The sequence below is a fragment of the Phoxinus phoxinus genome (assembly GCF_949152265.1).
Source record: "Phoxinus phoxinus genome assembly, chromosome: 3".
In the NCBI taxonomy this organism is placed as follows: domain Eukaryota; kingdom Metazoa; phylum Chordata; class Actinopteri; order Cypriniformes; family Leuciscidae; genus Phoxinus; species Phoxinus phoxinus.
Window position 1 is genome coordinate 23,085,417 of NC_136878.1, and position 17,246 is coordinate 23,102,662.

The window sequence follows — 17,246 nt, forward strand, 5'->3', positions numbered from 1 at the left end:
ATTTTGGAGAGAATGCCTTCCAGACACACCATGTTGCATGGTTCCTCATTCATTACACTTCTTGATGTTGCTCTTGTTTACAGTTCCATAATCAATTATCTCTTCATTGATCTCTTCAATATGATTATCAACAATTAAAACCTTTTTGGTCCAAGAATACATTTGTGATAATCTACATTTTGTGCATGTAAATGTATTGTGCTGAGATTTTAAGATCTCGACAGGTCAATTTAAGGTCAAATTAAATGGAAATATTTCATTTCTCAGCCTCTCTTAGTGCATTGCATGAACACTGCACTATATTAAAGAAATATACACACAACACAAGTGTGTTTTATCATTCCACTTCTATATGGATTCACCTGTTTTAACCTAAGAGCATCTCATTGGTTTATTTACAGTGAGGGCGCCTATTTACAGCACACAACGCTCATACAACCTGTTGATTAGGCCTCCGATTATGGCAGGATTTGTTGATCGGATTAGGAGCCCCGTGAGGCATTTGTATTATTCTAGCTCCATTAAAGATTCAAAGAAAGGAGAACTGGTTTGTTTGATCCTAATCCCGACTAATTCATGCACTCGCATACATCAATTAAAATTCCAGTTTGCAGTTTCGGGCACTGATGGCCCATTGCGAGATCAATAAGCAGTCTATTCTTGATGCAGTTTTGTCCCGACACATTTCAAGCAGATTGTATGCAAGGACGAGTCGAATCAAAGAGAAGCTTTTCTCGCCTTTCGCTGAAGTGGCCGAGCTGCCTGCTCGCATAGATGAGGGATATGTTATTTCTGATTGTCTCGGTGAGATATGACCGTTCTGGGACCTGTGAATATTCACACCTATGTGATGATCAGACTAGAGTGATTAGCACCGGCAGGACTGTCTCAGCGCCACCATTCTCATGCGCCAGGCTGCATTCCGCACGTGAGGGACATTGAGCTCTGAATAAGCATCGGCTGACCATAAGATTAAAATAGAATTGTGTTTTCGCTATATAGCGATTGTATATGTGTGTTTACTTAGTACACAATTAAATTGGTCAATGTTTTAAAAAATAGAAAACTAGGGCTCGTCCGGGATTTGAACCCGGGACCTCTCGCACCCTAAGCGAGAATCATACCCCTAGACCAACGAGCCGCTCCACGTGAACGAGGTCGGGAAATACGTATTTGACGACATGATATGATTTTCTTATAACAGGTTTTCTTTTTAACAGGTTTACCGTTAGGTTTTTGTTTTTTTCCCGATAACAATTTAAGGCAGAAATTGTGCCTTTCTTAGCCCCGAAGAACCTACGAATTATACCTTGGAAATGTAGGCTACTGTAGGACTGGGAAATGTGTTGTTTAGAATTAAATATAATTATGGATCAATAACACATTACAATATTTACTATATTGTATTATAGCCATTACAATAACACATTTAATGCTCTCGGCAGCTTTTGCCTGGATACTGTGACCCACTGCTGTTTTAAGCTGTTTGCGCTTGTAAGGCTTGAGGAACAAGAAATCCGGCTTATCTTCAGGGAAAAGCCGAATCAAACATATTTTAATGTAAATGAACGGGTTGTTGATCCCGTTCGGACAGAAATCTTCAAAAGACTAAAGCCCAATTGTTTCCTTTGGGAAGGCGCACACCCTGGAAAGCTGAGCTTTACAGATGATGAGGCTGTTGCTAATGCCTATGGCTTTTTTTACCCTTAAACTCGACAAATCGGTTAAAACGTTGTTTGCACACAACACAAGGATATATGCGCAAAGGAAATAACAACAAACAACCATTAGTCCTAATGTAAAAAACAACAACATAATTATTAGAAAAAATGTGTTTGTTCTGTTGATTTGCAAGGCTAATAAGAAATACACATAGCCTAACTTTGCCAATGGTTTGATCTGCGTATAGCCAACATTTTGAATAACTCTAACTGCGTGACTAGACAATGTGGTTAATTTTGTTCTTTTCCAGTATGTTGTTTTCCCTCCTATATAACTGTAGTAGTAATCCCTCCGCGCGCTTCTTGCATATGAATCTTGAGACCGCCCACGCGCCGTGGGTGGGAGGGGGCGGATCGAGTCCCATAGCTGACCTATGAAAGAGAGAGAGCTTGACTTGGACTCAGACACATTTCAGCGGTGGCATCAGGCAGTTCGGTGAGCATCTTGACCACTGTGAAAGACAATAATTTGGACTTCATTAGGATTTCTAAACTAAACGACAGAAGAACGATATGACAGAATACAGGAATTGTCTTCTATTTTTCGTTATGTCTCTGAGCGCGATTTATCCATGCACAGGAATATCATGGCTGTAAGTATTTATTTTTATTCGGCAACATGGGGATGAATTAAATATTTTGTGATATCTGACATTTCACCAAAAAGTAGTTTTTTCAGCTTTTTTATTCTAGTTCAAGGCGTCGCTGGGTATTTAAATATGTGTTTAGTTAATGTCTTAAATGTCACATTGATTCGAGAACAGAATAAGTTATATTCAAGAATGAATCGGGATAATGAATCATGAATTATATTTATGAAACAATTAAAGTAAGTTCATTAAAAGCTAATCAAGTGGTTATTGCAATTGGAGAACGTGATTTTCACTGTTTTTGTTAACTGCTGTTGTTTTTGTCGATCATTTTGTTGAAAACAAGTCCAGTCATGTGCAAGATAGCATTATTCAGTCAAATAAAGTTAGTATGTATAGCTAACAAAACTATCCGTCAGAATGGCTCAAATATGGTGTTTGCATTTGCAGTGGCTTAACGGCTAACGGGAGCTATGTCGGATGGAATCAGACGCATCACTGTAAACTCCTGGACGGGCTCGTGCCAGATCAGCTTCAGCTCTGCAAACGGAACCTCGAGCTCATGCACAGCATCGTGCACGCGGCCAAACTCACCAAGAGCGCGTGCCAGGGCGCCTTCAGCGACATGCGCTGGAACTGCTCGTCCATCGAGAGCGCCCCTCACTTCACCCCGGACCTGGCGAAAGGTGATTACATCTGGATTTGTCTATCATATCAGCAGCATTGTATTAACAAGCAGCCACCCCGCTTTTTAGATATAAGTTTCAGTCATTTAAAATGAAAAACCACTAACTTGCAGCAGAGTCCACACCGTATGCAGAGCTCAGGTTGTTAGTGCAGGTGGTCTAACAGTGATGTCTGTGCAGGGACCCGCGAGACAGCGTTTGTGTTCTCTCTGGCCGCTGCAGTGGTCAGTCATGCCATCGCCCGTGCCTGTGCTTCTGGAGACCTCCCCAGCTGTTCATGTGCAGCAGCACCGTCGGAGCAGGCGGCCCCAGACTTCCGCTGGGGTGGATGTGGGGATAATGTGCGCTACGGCCTGCAGATGGGCTCCGCTTTCTCAGACGCGCCTATGAGGAACCGCCGCTCGGGACCTCAGGCCTTCAGACTCATGCAGCTTCACAACAATGCAGTGGGAAGACAGGTAACTTCAATTACGTGCTTACCTGCGTCACTGGCATCATTTAGCAATTTCATTTCATTAATTGTGTGTCTGTTTTGATGTTTTTGTATAGGCACTCATGGATGCTCTAGAGATGAAGTGCAAATGTCACGGTGTTTCTGGCTCTTGCTCTGTGAAGACCTGCTGGAAGGGCCTTCAAGACATCAACAGCATCTCCGCCGACCTCAAGTCTAAATACCTGTCGGCCACTAAGGTCATTCCACGTCAGATAGGCACCCGCCGACAGCTGGTCCCCCGAGAGATGGAGGTGAGGCCGGTCGGAGAGAATGAACTTGTCTACCTGGTCAGCTCGCCGGATTACTGCTCACAGAACGCCAAGCAGGGGTCACTCGGAACCACAGACAGGTGAGATATCCATCATCAATCAGGATTATTGATTACTGATGAGTAGAGAGAGAGAGAGAGAGAGAGAGAGAGCAATCAGTTCTCAGTCACTAATGTATGAGGGATTATCACTGATCTGACAGATGGGACAGAGCACAGCGGAAAGAAAAGAGGCACATGAATAGAATCAGTTAAACATTATCACACACACACACAGGCATGAAGTTATTTGAGTTATTTGGTAAAAGTAAATTAGGTGTAAATAATTTGCTCTACATTATTTGGCAAAAGTAAATTATGTGTGAATAATTTGCTCTACATCATCTCTGCAGGCAGTGTAACAAGACTGCAACTGGCAGTGAGAGCTGTGGACTCATGTGTTGTGGACGGGGTTATAATGCCTACACGGAGGTGCTGGTGGAACGCTGCCAGTGTAAATATCACTGGTGCTGTTACGTGTCCTGCAAAACCTGCCACCGCACCGTTGAGAGATACGTCTGCAAGTGACAAACCACCTTACGGACTGTCTCCATCGACAGAGACAAAGAGGCACGGTGCAGTGCTGGGCGAATGATCATGTTAGAGCCATAAGTGGGTGGATAATCCTCTAAGTGCTGTAGGGATGGCATGAAAGTGAAGAAAGAAGAGCCGGAGTTGAGGAATACGGGGTGGTGAAAGAGTTAATGAATGGCTGTAAACAAAGAACCCTGCGGTGAGGCCCTCAAGGCACCCTGTGGAAAACCAGAGTGATAAGCAGTGGCCGCTCGCAGAAAAACTCATCAACTCCAGCTCAGAGACTGGGGGAGGGTACGCCTGTGCTGGTGACTTTACTGCGGTAATACTTCACACATTGCGGATCTGTTTTGGTCACTTAAATTGCATGACACCAGTTACAAAGCAGCAAGAGATGGAAATCAAACTGTTTAGTTTGGTTGACCTCAGAAATTCTCTGCACTCAGTATTGATTATGAAGGTTGATGACACTATTTTATAGCAAAGTAAGTGTCCTTAATTTTTGTGATGTTGAATGACTGAATTTTTCCATTGTATTCATGAAAAGAAAGATGAAGTCCACCCTGGGAAAACTTGTACATTTTCTGTAAAAATGAAAATTTGTATTTATTTTATTAAAAATATTTAATGTGGAAGAGACTAATTTGGAATTTTTCATCATCAATTTTAAATCCTGTTATTGTAGGTCTCATTTGTTAACATCAGTTCAAATGAAATTACAATGAGCAATATATTTTCTGAACATTTATTCACTGTCCATGTTAGTTCACAGTGTGTTAACTACATATTTAAAAACACAGTAAATGTTTATATTAACATATGCTAAAATTAATAATTGCTGTATGGTATTGTTCATTATTAGTTCATCAACTAACGTAGTTAACTAATGTTAACAAATGAAACCTAATTGTAAATGACCATATTTTCATTTTTGTGTGCATTTTAAAAGCCTGCTTACAGTTTGTTGCTCAGAATTTCTGATCAGAATTGTATATCGGTTCTGTTTGTGATCGTTAGCATGTTTTCTCTGATCTCTCATCAACATTCCTTCACATCAAAGACATTTTCAGGATATCAGTGCTATAGAGAGATTAAGAACCCAGATAGTAAGTATTCAACAGCAGCGACAGCAGAAAGAGACAGAGGGCTAACCTGTTCTGCGGTTCCTTTTGTCCTTTGATTTGCCTGATTTTTATCTCGGCATTGTTACAGAAAGACAAAGGCACACACAGACTTCTAGGCCCTTTGCAGGACAGGTCTGAGCCTCAGAGGGGGTTTAGCTTTTGCTCAGCGTTTTACAGTTAACAAGTCTTTGCATTTTATATCAAAGATGCTTGTTGAAAAAAAAAAAATTAGCAGAGAAGAATCAGTGATGTTGCTAAAATAGCTGTTATTTTTGCTTTATAAACTTTATCCAGCCACGGGACGTGTGGGATGCTTTCGAGATCTCGGGGATGACGGAGTGTAGTGAAGTCTGTCTTAAAGATATTGATCTCTTCTGGAATAAGATGATTCTCTCTTTTCCTCTGTTGACTGTGCACCTGGTGTGAATCTCTGTGGAATGCAGCTCTCCATTTAACCGGGTCCCATGTATTGTTTACTAAGAGCACAACACCACACTCCCACACAAAGAGTATTTACACACACAGTCTGAGGAAGACTTTATTAGTGCTTAGCTGTTTGCCGAGTGACTGTTTGTGAAAACAGATGCAGGACAATCCCACCGATCTCTGACAGACTCTTTTTCAAACACGCATTTGTTTTTCCTTCACCGTGGGAATTTACATTGACTTCTGTTGTTTTATGCAGAGATGATATTTTCTATCCCCTAATGTGAACCGTTTTGGTGACCTTGGGATTGTCTTTTCACAGTGTAGTGGCTTCAGGTTTTACCATCTACCTGAGTCGCACACACAGACAAAATCATTTTATATCACCATTCATTTAAACTATTTTAATATTGACCTCCTAGACCATAAACCTTCCCCTTTCTTATTTTACTTAAAACATGATTTATTCCCTTTCTTAAGCCATTCTGTTCATGGAAGGGACATTTGGTCCATTTTCTTTCTAACATGTTCCACATGAGTTCTGTGAAAGTAGTTTTTGGACTGTGTATTTGAGTGTGTGTGTGTGTGTGGCACCTGTCAGTTCTGCCCCCCATATTGCTGGTGCGCAATGACAAAGCAAAGGGCACAAAAGGCTGTAAATCTCACAACATAGCTGGACACACACACACACACATACTGAGAATAGATCTGCAAGCGACTCCAAATATGTGAAGAATCAACAGCCTGGCGTGACAAAAATAGAACTTAAATTCCGCTTGATCGATGCGGCAAGAAAAAGCTGCAAGTTGGAAATCACATTCACACGTTTGTTGTTATTCATCTCTCTTCAGCTCATTGGGGGTTTCTGCTGTTTATTTGAATGTGGTTTGGCTGTTATTCTATAGGGTGACAGTTGATGTATGTTGCATGTTCCAAGGGTAGAGATCAGGGTTAAAGGTCATGACTGGGTTAGAGTTAGTCCTCCACTATGAGGGGAATTTTCTTTTCGTGGCCAGAAAGACAAAATAACCTCAGAGCCCATAAAGTAATTAAAGAATATACACATGAAAGATAGCACAGCATCTCACACCTGCTCAAAGGCATTTGGCTGCATTCAGCAAGTTAAAATGTGTGGTTAAGCATTAGATTAAGAAAATACAGGATCATTGAACTAAATAAACACATTTGCCTCAGCCTAGAGAGAGTTCTCGTCAATCACGATAACGGCTCTAAAGGTGATGATACACAGGGCAACTTTTTGAGCAATGTTGCTCGGCAATGTTGCCATCAATGGGCAAGCAGGTGAGACACAGGCCGATCTAAAGTAGGCCTATCCAGATAGAAATCTGTTGCCCATTGAGAATGGGAAAGTTCCCAAGCAACATCGCTCGGCTAAATTGCTCAAAAAAAGTTGTTCCGTGTATCATCACCTTATAATGTGTCTTGGTTTCCTAACATGCCAGAGGTTCAGCGATACAACACCATGAGAAAATGAGTCGAGTTTCCGCTTTGTCCTAACAAAGGCTCAGTATTCTGCGTTAAAGCAGCCCTGGACTATGTTACTTTACGAAGTTTATTTGTACTACATATATGAATGATTCCGTTAAACACACCCAGACTCACTAACTGCAGGCAAAATCATTAATATCAGCCATTTGTGCTAAGTTGCTCTCATACACTCACACAAACAAATAATCCAGCACACGGTATGCTCACAGACCACAGAGACAAATGGTTTCTTAATGCTAATGTTGTCACAGATCTGTGTTTATACTGGGTGTAAAGCTTTCTAAAATGAAAACTGAGTGGACCTGTGGGAGATCTTTTCCTACTGAGATTTTTTTTAAAGACATAGGCCTAGTTCAGAATGGTCATGTTGACAGAAAAAGACCAGGAGTTTTACTTGCAAAACATTTTTACGTGCAAACTAGCAACGAGTTTTCTGCATATTTTCACTGTGTGAAGTTAGCCTTTTGATTAATTAAAGAGGCAAAAATATGTGTGGGAACTCATACCTTAATATACTGTCCAGAGGAGAATAAGAGAGAGAAAGTAGTTTTTGCATTGTGAAAAGGCACATTTTGTTAGCATGTTTTGCTATATATTGGGACTTGTTTTGCCTAAATGGCAAATTGTTTTTTTGTTCTTGTTTATGCATAAAAACGATAGGATGTTACAAAGATGCTGTCCTGGTAAACTCGTATTTAAAATAATTGTAAACATTCAGATGAGGGATGGGTTCAACTTTTTTTCTAATCTGTTCATTTACAATTCATCATGGCAAATGTAAAAACAATGGGGTTTTTTTTATAGGTCACTATAATTACAAAAGAATATTTTCCTTTTCCTGTTAAAATAAATGTTTTAAAAGGTTTTCAAAAACTGACTCTATCAAAATTAGAATTAGGCTACATATTTTTCATTTCCTTTGTAAACTAAAGTTAAGGAAGTTACTTAAAAACAATTAATGTAGTGAACTTTTAAGAGTAAGTTTGTAATTTTTTTCCAAAAGATCTCAAGATCACCTTTTTAGCAATTGATTTTCTTAAGCGCTTTTGGGACAAAATAGCTACATATATATTAGCTGATTTTTTATATCACATTGTAAAGTTTGGTATTTTTATGCACAAAAAAAAAAAGGCTGAATTTTTGTGTAATAATATTTTCATGTAAGTTTTGTAATTGTGCTTTTATATATTTCGCTATTACTTTATTTATTGCAATGCTAATAATAATGATAATAGCTGTTTGTTATCTATTCTAAAGAGGTATAATAAGCACTGATCTCTGCTGACATCCACAGTCAGTCGTCAGAACTGCAACATCTAGAAACCGACCGGATACAAACTCTAAGAACAGGAAAAGACGGAAGCCGAGTTGGGTCTTTAAACGCTTTGAGAAATGGCGGCTGCTGAAGACACAAACAGTACACAAAACCCCAGTGGTTCAGATGCTCCGAAACTGTCGGATTTACTGGATCGGAGCTGGAAGCTGTATGATGAGGTGGACACCACGCATGAGTCGAGCAGCTCCAATGCGGTGCAGGTGAAAGTGAAGCGCGCCATCGCGCAACTGGAGGAGGCGACGAGGATGGTCAATCAGCTGAATCTGTTCAGGTTAGATAGAACAACACACACTCACACACACTCTCGCACACGACGCGATCAATTCAAATGCGCATTTTATAATCAACTTTGCTGTCAAAGGACTACAAGCGAGCGACGCGCTGAGTATGATGGGAGCTATTTTTCGTCTAGTCATCCGTTGCAAATTAAAAGAGTAAATGTGCTTTTTAGTTTTACAGTAACCCTAGTAAACAGAAAAAGGCATTAATCTGCAAAACTGGTTGTAACTTATTGTTACCCAATTCCTATAGTATTACTCAGCTGTGTAGCCTACTCCGGTTTACTCTGAATTGAAGACGTCATGGTGATGTAATATCATCATTGATTTTCTTATTTGGTTTGTTACACATTATATTACAAGCATTATGGATTTGTATGTTTTATTTACCTAAACGTATCGGTATAATATCCATCTCACGATGACTCGCTTGCTGTAGTCCTCAGTTGCAAGTCGCTTTGGATAAAAGCGTCTGCAAAATGTAAATATAACGTGACCCTGGACCACAAAACCAGTCACAAGGGTCAATTTTCTTAAATTGAGATTTATACACCACATGAAAGCTGGATAAATAAGCTTTCCATTGATGTATGGTTTGTTAGGATAGGACAATATTTGGCCGAGATACAACTAACCCTCGAAACAAATATCGAAACATTGAAAAATCTCTTTTTAAATTGTCCATTTATGTTCGCGATTGTGCAGCATTCACTCACAAAAATAAATGTTTTATATATTTACGGTAGTAAAATTTACAAAATATATTTACATGAAGATCATGAATCCTTTCCATGATATTCATGGAACAACATTTTTGGCATAAAAGAAAAATCGATAATTTTGACCCATACAATGTATTGTTGGCTATTTTGTGACTGGTTTTGTGATCCAGGGTCAAATATATCATAGAATCTAGACAAGTAATGTTAGTGTATTGCACTAATGCACAAATAAATAACGTGGTCCTTATGAAACAACAGCAATATGTAAAACTTACTGAAGTGCTGTATTAATTGACTTTTATTTTTTCGGGTAGTCATAATGAGGCCCTGGAGGAGATCTCCACAACCGACCTGAAGTACCTGCTGTTGCCGGCTCTGCTGGGAGCGCTCACCATGAAACAAGTGAACCCCAGCAAGCGGCTGGAGCATGTGCAGGCGGCCCACGTCTACTTCAGGGACTTCCTCCAGAGGTGCAAGGACTATGACATATGTAGCTTTCAGCTGCCCAGAGCCAGTGAGAACACAACAGATACTCCTACTGAGGAGCGCATGAATCCATCAGTCCCCATGCCAATGTCACAGCCAGACCTTATCGCCATGGCAACACAAAGACAAGCCAAAATCGAGAGGTGGGTTAGGATTGAATATTTGGTTACTTGGATGTATCTATTCATCACCCGATGTCCAGGGTACACCAAATAACATTTGTATTATTATATATACACTACGGTTCAAAAGCTTGGGGTCGGTAAGATTATTGAAAATATCTCTTATGCTCTCCAAGAAAAATAACAGTAATATTGTGAAATATTCTTCTATTTTAATTATGTAATTTGATATTCTTTAAAATATCATTTATTCCATCCTGTGATGGTAAAGCTGAATTCTCAGCAATCATTGTTATCCTTCAGAAATCATTACAATATGCTGATTTACTGTGCAAGATTTTTTGTTTTATTATCAATAGTTGTGCTGCTTAATATTTTTGTGGAAACGTGTGGCATATTTACATTAAGTTGTTTCCAGGTTTAATCAGCGTAAGGAGACAGAAGCCAAGCTGAGTGAGATCAGGGGACTAGTTGAATCGGGTTCAGCTGATGAAGAGGTGGTGAGGGATTTTTACCTGCTGCACGTGCGCAGGTGGGTGACACTAGCCCTCGAGGAGATCGACTCCATCAACCAGGAGATCCAGATACTGAAACGGATGGAGCTTTTCAAGCAGGTATTTCATTGCCACGTACTCTGCATTACAACTGTGCTTTTATTTTGTGTTTACGTAAATCTACCTCTGATTTACTGCAAAAACAAAACTGAATTTAAAATTTTGAAAGAATTGACAGCCTTACCAATAATTGTTTGTCTCTGCAGAGCAACCCCCAGCCATCCCCACCCAAAAGACCGCCCATGAAGCCTTTTATCCTGACTAAGGATGCTATGCAGGCGAAGTACGTGTGCATTTGGAGTGTGCCTGTGGGGTTCAGTGCTGTAGTACTAGTGTGTGTGTTTTTCTGAATGTATTGCAGAGTGTTTGGTGAGGGATATCCCAGCCTTCCCACCATGACAGTGGACGAATGGTATGACCAACACAGACTGAAAGGATGTTTACCTGACCAGGGCAAACCACGCAGCACAGGTGCTTACACACGCATTGAGTGCTTTTGCAGGACATAATATTTTATTAAAAGATATAAATAGAATCAATGTCTATAATTTACTTACTGAAATTTGCATTTATCTCAAATAATTGCACTTAGATCAATAATCCATAACTAGTGTTCAGTTTATAGTATTAAAACTGAGGAGAGATTTGCCTTTTTACTCAATTCTGTACCTCTGTCTTTCCTCCACAGCAGATGGCGATGCAGAGGAGGACGAGAGAGCTGAAAGAGAGAGGAAGGAAGAGAACGATGATGAAGAGGCACTGCAGAAGGCACGTGACTGGGACAACTGGAAGGACACGCACCGGAGAGGATATGGCAACCGCAAGAACATGGGCTGATCTAATCTCATGCACGCACGCACGCAGACACACACACACACGCGCATCTTTTCAGTTCCCACAAATAAACATCCCAATGCTGCCAATGTGACATGGACACAACAGAGAGTGGCACTGTAGTGGTTAGTTAATTTGGTTACTTTTTTTCTAAACAGATTTAGCATAGGTGACATTCTTTTAAATGTCTTTAAATAAATCTTAAATGAGACCTTAAGCCCCTGGGCATCTGTAGAGATGGATGTTTGGGCGTCCTTGCGTCGCTCCACATCCTTCTGACCCACGTGATTAAATGTTTGCCTTTTCATGGATGTTGTTTTGAGTGCAAGATTTCTACAGAAGTGTTCCCTGTACTGTTAGCTTTTAAAGTCAAAATGAGTCGACTGAAAGATGTCGTCACCCACATTACACCTTATGTGCTGTTTGGTTTGGAGCCGGTTAAGACTGCATGTTCTTTAACCATTAGCAGATAATGCTAGGCCTCGTTGTCAGGTTCAGATGAGCTGCTTCAGCGAAGACGGTTCAGCAAGAGCTATTAGAACCAGTATCAGCACTTGCATGGATCTGTGACTGTTTAATGTGGATCAGGATTGCTGAAGAAACTGTGGGACGTTGGAACAAATTGTTTAGACTGCCTTTTATTCTGACATATATTTATTGCTTTATCAGGCAATTTTGCTTTTCTTTAGGACAAATCTTTGTAAAGTCAACCTCCTGTTCTTGAGTAAACATAAAGAAAAATCACCTGTAAACAGTCTTTTCTTCTCATTTCTGTCACATTATATGTAATCTGCGATGTCTATTAATGATGCATATGTTTTGTAGTTTAATACAAAACATTTCCGTACAAGTTTAGTATCAGCATACCAATTTGAGAAATGCATTGAATTGAAAAATGTACATGAATTTGAGATGTCCTCTGGTTTTGATGACAGCAGCAATCGACTACATGTGCAAAACTTAATGTCAATATTGCTGCATGATTTCCCATAACGACAACCAAAAATCTACACTTCTATATGTGCCATTCATTGAGAATGCTTTTTAAATTTCACTTAAATTCCTGCAAACAGGATGCAGAACTGCATTTTGTATTTGAATGCAGGAAAGTTTAATAAAACTTTCCATAAACTTGGAATTAAGCATAAACATCATGTAGCGATCAATGCAATGCTACAACGTGCATTAAAATACAGCAGTTTGACAGCGGCATATAAATAGTGATATTGCACGGTAATTGGCAGCATATAAATCCAATTATTTGCACTTGGTTTGCAAGTGGTGGCATATAAATACAGTTATTCCACATTATAAATAAATACGGTTATTGCAATAACTCGGGTCACATGAGGCTCACTACAGAAGTTCCGGAGTCTGATAGCTTGAATGTTTTGTGAATTGCAGTTGTGTGGCACATACGGTAGTATAATTGTATAACTTTATTTTTCATGGTCAAAATTTTATTTTAAAACTAAAACTTTATTTGGAGTTTTAATTTAAAGTCAAGGGTATTCTTTTTCCAAAGTAATTTTAGACTTTTGCACCCCGCTGTATATCTAAAACATATTACAGGACATGTAAACATAAATACTATTCATAGGCTATTATACTAAACAGAGTAGTATAGAGCACACGTTGGCAACACATGGAAGATTTTTTTATTTTGTTTTTAGACAATAAATACACTGCAATACTTTCACTGTTTCTTAACCTGTTCCGGCAGCATGTTCTATTCTGGATGATGTTTGAAACTTGAGATGAATCGCATGTTATTCCTCATTTGTTGGTCACTTTGGAAAAATGCTTCTGCTAAATGGATAAATGTAAATGATTAATATAAAAAGAGCCACAAATTACATTTTATCTCAACAAATAATGACAAAATTGATCAGTTCCAATAATGAGTAGATGTAACTAAAAAATAGTTCTATAATTGTAGGTTTAATTGGGGTCGTGGAAATCCATTGCGGAGGTTTCCATGCTCAGAGGAGCTGTAGAGTGGAGCAGGAGAATAGGGCCGATTCTGTGTTGGGGCAATAAAGAGCAGGAGAATGATTTATTTAAAGAGGAGACCTTTGATCATCCACAGTGAGCTCATATTCTCAGTCTTATCAGAACACAGCTTCGGCTATACGGTGCGGTGCTGTATAGTGCACCCTAATATATGCTCTCTGATGCCATGAAGAATAAACGTTTACCAATCCTGAAATTAATGTTTGGTACATTTGTGAAACATACCAGGTCTTCATATGTGTTTGAAGGGGCGTGTGGCCTGTAATGGTTGTGCTCTGCAGAAGGGCGGTCGTCTTCATAGGGATTTCGGCTGGGTGAATCTCTTGCATAAGCGTTGCTAACAATCTGACCCCGACCTGTTCCATTGCTACAATCACACAAATATCACTGAATTAAACAAGGACATGAAATACAAAGCATGGAACACCAGGATTTATGCACACGCACGCACGCACGCACACACACACACACAAACACTAGTGAAACTGTATGAGCTATAATTATCATTATTATTTATGTAGAGTTACCTGTAGGGCTGTACAGGACCTCCCATTGGAGGATCATCACGCACACCATTGTACATGCTGTGGAGGCAATGCAAATTTAAGTGTCATATTTTTCATGATCCAACAAACACATTCACATGTTGTACTGCACATATACCTGTTTGTCTCACGGGGTCTCGCATCAGTCATGCTGCCAGCAGATGGATGCACACTTCTAGATGGAATGAAGAGTGATGCAGATTAATGAAATATTATAATACATGATGATACGGCAGATAAAAAATAAAATAAAAAATACATTCCAACCATTGCAGTGATCTATAATATATAGAGGTCAGTTGTTCCAATACCACAGGATACATTTCAAAAGAATGATTAGTATTTCCCACTGGAATCAAATGTCACATAAATCATGTGAATGATATATGAACAAATCCCTCTGTAAAAACCTTCAATATAAATAGAAATGAAACCGGAAAATGTGATCTATGTACAGGTGAAACTCGAAAAATTTGAATATTGTGCAAAAGTTCATTAATTTCAGTAATTCAACTTAAAAGGTGAAACTAATATATTATATAGACTCATTACAAAGTGAGATATTTCAAGCCTTTATTTGTTATCATTTTGATGATTATGGCTTACAGCTTATGAAAACCCCAAATTCAAAATGAGAATATTGTGAAAAGGTTTTCATAGCTGTAAGCCATAATCATCAAAATGATAACAAATAAAGGCTTGAAATATCTCACTTTGTAATGAGTCTATATAATATATTAGTTTCACATTTTAAGTTGAATTACTGAAATAAATGAACTTTTGCACAATATTCAAATTTTTCGAGTTTAACCTGTAAGTGCTGAAGTGGAGATTTCTGGCTCAGTGCATGAGGGGGGAAAAACTCATTTTGAGAAAAACATTCTACAGATGCAAATAGATATAGTGTAATAAAATAATCACTAAAATGTGTACTTTGGATGTTTTCTTTTCACTAAAAAGGATTGTTATGGAAGAAAAATGCATTAACAGAGCAAAAACAATGGTTTAGTGTCTTGCCTTGGAATAATAATAATCATCAGAAGAGAGATAAAATGCACCTATAGGGCCGGTTGGCCATGGCTGTCATAGGAATGGGATTTTGTTGTACAGGTCTCATGTTAGAGGGAGGTTGACCCTTTGAAAGCAAGACAAAAAGGCAGAAAAAAAGCACATTTGTAATAGTTGCCAGACCATTCAGGAAGTTGATATACCTGTCTTATGCTCTGTTTATGATTCATGGTGCTGATTTATGACTTTCAAAGGTAGGCTATTTCTAGATGGTTTCACATTTCTGATTAGGATTATGGCAGCCTAGTGCTACTGATATGAATCATTAACTATTTTTAACCACAAGATGCATGAAGACGACTCACATTCATATCAGAAGCAAAATGAATTCCAGGGAACAAGTCCTGCTCTTTAAAAGCTGTATTGGGTGTCTTCATTTCTTCACTGGGCGGGCGGGCACGCACACGCACACGCACACGCACACACACACACAGGCACGCACACACACACACACACACACAAAAAATACCCTCATAAAGTGATACTATATGTCAGAGAGACAAAAATTTACCGGATGCTTTTCAAAATCAATAAAGCAATTATTAGCTCCATTAAAGCTAATTTCATTCTCACCCTGTGTGTCTCTTCTTTGGTTGCAGCAGCATCATCACATAAACAATCACCCCCACCAACGCAGCAAGTGTGAGGCCAGGCAGAGATGCCACCAGGGCAAAGGTCACCACTGTCCATTTCTGAGAACAGTTTTCATCAATGTAAAACTCGCCTTCTTTACTGTTGCATCTACAAAAAACAGAAGGGGTGAATCTCAAAACAAGCTAAAGTTTAAACTGCAGTGTAGAGTACTAAAGGTAGATTACCGACAGAATGGCTGTCCCTCTAAACAGCTACATCTGCTTCTACTCTGATCACACGGCCCATTGTCATTACATGGATCGAAGTCAGCAATATCCACACAGATAGCTGAAGAACACACATACAGAAACTACTATAGTAATTACCAGTATAGTAGCTTACAATTAAACTATCATGATTATATTTAAAACAGATACACAACCATTTTAACATATTTGAGCCTTCTTTTGAACACACACTTACGGTCTACCAGCTGTCCAGTTGCCTCTTCACTAAAAAATAAGATGAAACACACGTACAGCAAGACCTTCATCTTTTAGTTCCCACACACATCTGAATTCCACCAGTGCCACTTGCATAATAGGCTCTTTGCACTTGACTTGGTTATTTATTTATTTACACACACCCAACACAGTGAGAGCTGGAGTATGCGCAAACACTCACACATATTGGATATGAAACTCTTGCAGACATTTGCAGGTGTAGGCATGAACTTTGGTCCTTTGGTATAACTATTTTATTTTTTTTATTTTTTATTAAATAGCTTATTCAAGTTAATGATTTAACATGATGTGAACTAGCGAACAAATATACTAACAATTATAAAAATGCTATTTAAAGAAGTTTTAGATGGTGTTTACCATGCCACAATGCAGGACATTTAACTTCTTTCTTCTAGCTTTTTTTTAAAAGAAATTACTATTCTTGTGCCTGGGTTTCTCCCAAAGTTTTTTTCTTCTTCTCTCTCTCCATTCTGTCACCTGATGAGCGTTTTAGATTCCTTGCCACTCACTTCTGGCTTGCTTAGTTATGGACACTTAATATTCAACAATATTATTGATTTGACTGCACTGACACTATCGGATGAGAACTCAACTTTGCTGGACGATGAAATCTCTGTTTTCTGCAGAACTGCTTTATAGATTAAATTAACTAATTTAATAACTGATGATCTTTATGACGGAACTGAATCAACACTGAACTGACTTCAGCTAAACAATGACACTTTTCTTTTAGAGCTGCTGTACAGCCCAAATTAACTCTTTTTTTTTTGCATCAGTTAACCATTTTCCTGTATTCTGTGT

General features: G+C 39.0%; 3 protein-coding genes and 1 long non-coding RNA gene across 5 annotated transcripts in view; 2 read left to right on the plus strand and 2 right to left on the minus strand.

Annotated features, from left to right (window-relative positions):
- LOC306996212 overlaps positions 1-17,246 on the minus strand; it is a 1,114,438-nt gene that overhangs the window by 571,231 nt on the left and 525,961 nt on the right. The window lies entirely within an intron of this gene.
- wnt11f2 (wnt 11, family member 2) lies at positions 2,110-4,968 on the plus strand. Its single transcript, XM_079608127.1, has 5 exons — positions 2,110-2,314; positions 2,762-2,997; positions 3,178-3,455; positions 3,547-3,839; positions 4,151-4,968. Exons 1-5 carry the CDS (start codon positions 2,235-2,237, stop codon positions 4,323-4,325), a joined length of 1,062 nt encoding a protein of 353 aa, XP_079464253.1. The 5' UTR covers positions 2,110-2,234; the 3' UTR covers positions 4,326-4,968.
- igbp1 (immunoglobulin (CD79A) binding protein 1) lies at positions 8,668-13,059 on the plus strand (the record flags this gene model as incomplete). Of its 2 annotated transcripts, none has more annotated exons than XM_079607639.1 (6): positions 8,668-8,997; positions 10,041-10,355; positions 10,753-10,948; positions 11,095-11,171; positions 11,250-11,359; positions 11,580-13,059. In XM_079607639.1, the coding sequence occupies exons 1-6, from the start codon at positions 8,783-8,785 to the stop codon at positions 11,723-11,725; spliced, it is 1,059 nt and encodes a 352-aa protein (XP_079463765.1). In that variant the 5' UTR covers positions 8,668-8,782. The 2 variants fall into 2 exon arrangements, with proteins under 2 accessions (XP_079463765.1, XP_079463764.1); XM_079607638.1 differs by having other exon boundaries at positions 8,681-8,997; positions 11,577-11,725.
- Positions 13,626-16,510, minus strand: LOC306995759 (uncharacterized protein). The gene is made up of 9 exons (XM_079607640.1): positions 16,405-16,510; positions 16,167-16,269; positions 15,922-16,089; positions 15,654-15,732; positions 15,339-15,415; positions 14,399-14,455; positions 14,263-14,319; positions 13,961-14,102; positions 13,626-13,745 (listed from the first exon to the last, which is right to left on the minus strand). Exons 1-9 carry the CDS (start codon positions 16,472-16,474, stop codon positions 13,650-13,652), a joined length of 849 nt encoding a protein of 282 aa, XP_079463766.1. The 5' UTR covers positions 16,475-16,510; the 3' UTR covers positions 13,626-13,649.

Excerpts from the sequence above, each read along its gene's own strand:
- wnt11f2 (XM_079608127.1), top strand. The coding sequence starts at position 2,235 with ATGACAGAATACAGGAATTGTCTTCTATTTTTCGTTATGTCTCTGAGC. Across the intron at positions 2,315-2,761 it reads TGCACAGGAATATCATGGCT|TGGCTTAACGGCTAACGGGA; the intron begins GTAAGTATTTAT and ends TTGCATTTGCAG. Across the intron at positions 2,998-3,177 it reads CACCCCGGACCTGGCGAAAG|GGACCCGCGAGACAGCGTTT; the intron begins GTGATTACATCT and ends ATGTCTGTGCAG.
- LOC306995759 (XM_079607640.1), bottom strand. The coding sequence starts at position 16,474 with ATGAAGGTCTTGCTGTACGTGTGTTTCATCTTATTTTTTAGTGAAGAG. Across the intron at positions 16,270-16,404 it reads AACTGGACAGCTGGTAGACC|CTATCTGTGTGGATATTGCT; the intron begins GTAAGTGTGTGT and ends TGTGTTCTTCAG. Across the intron at positions 13,746-13,960 it reads CAAACACATATGAAGACCTG|AATCGGCCCTATTCTCCTGC; the intron begins GTATGTTTCACA and ends GCCCCAACACAG.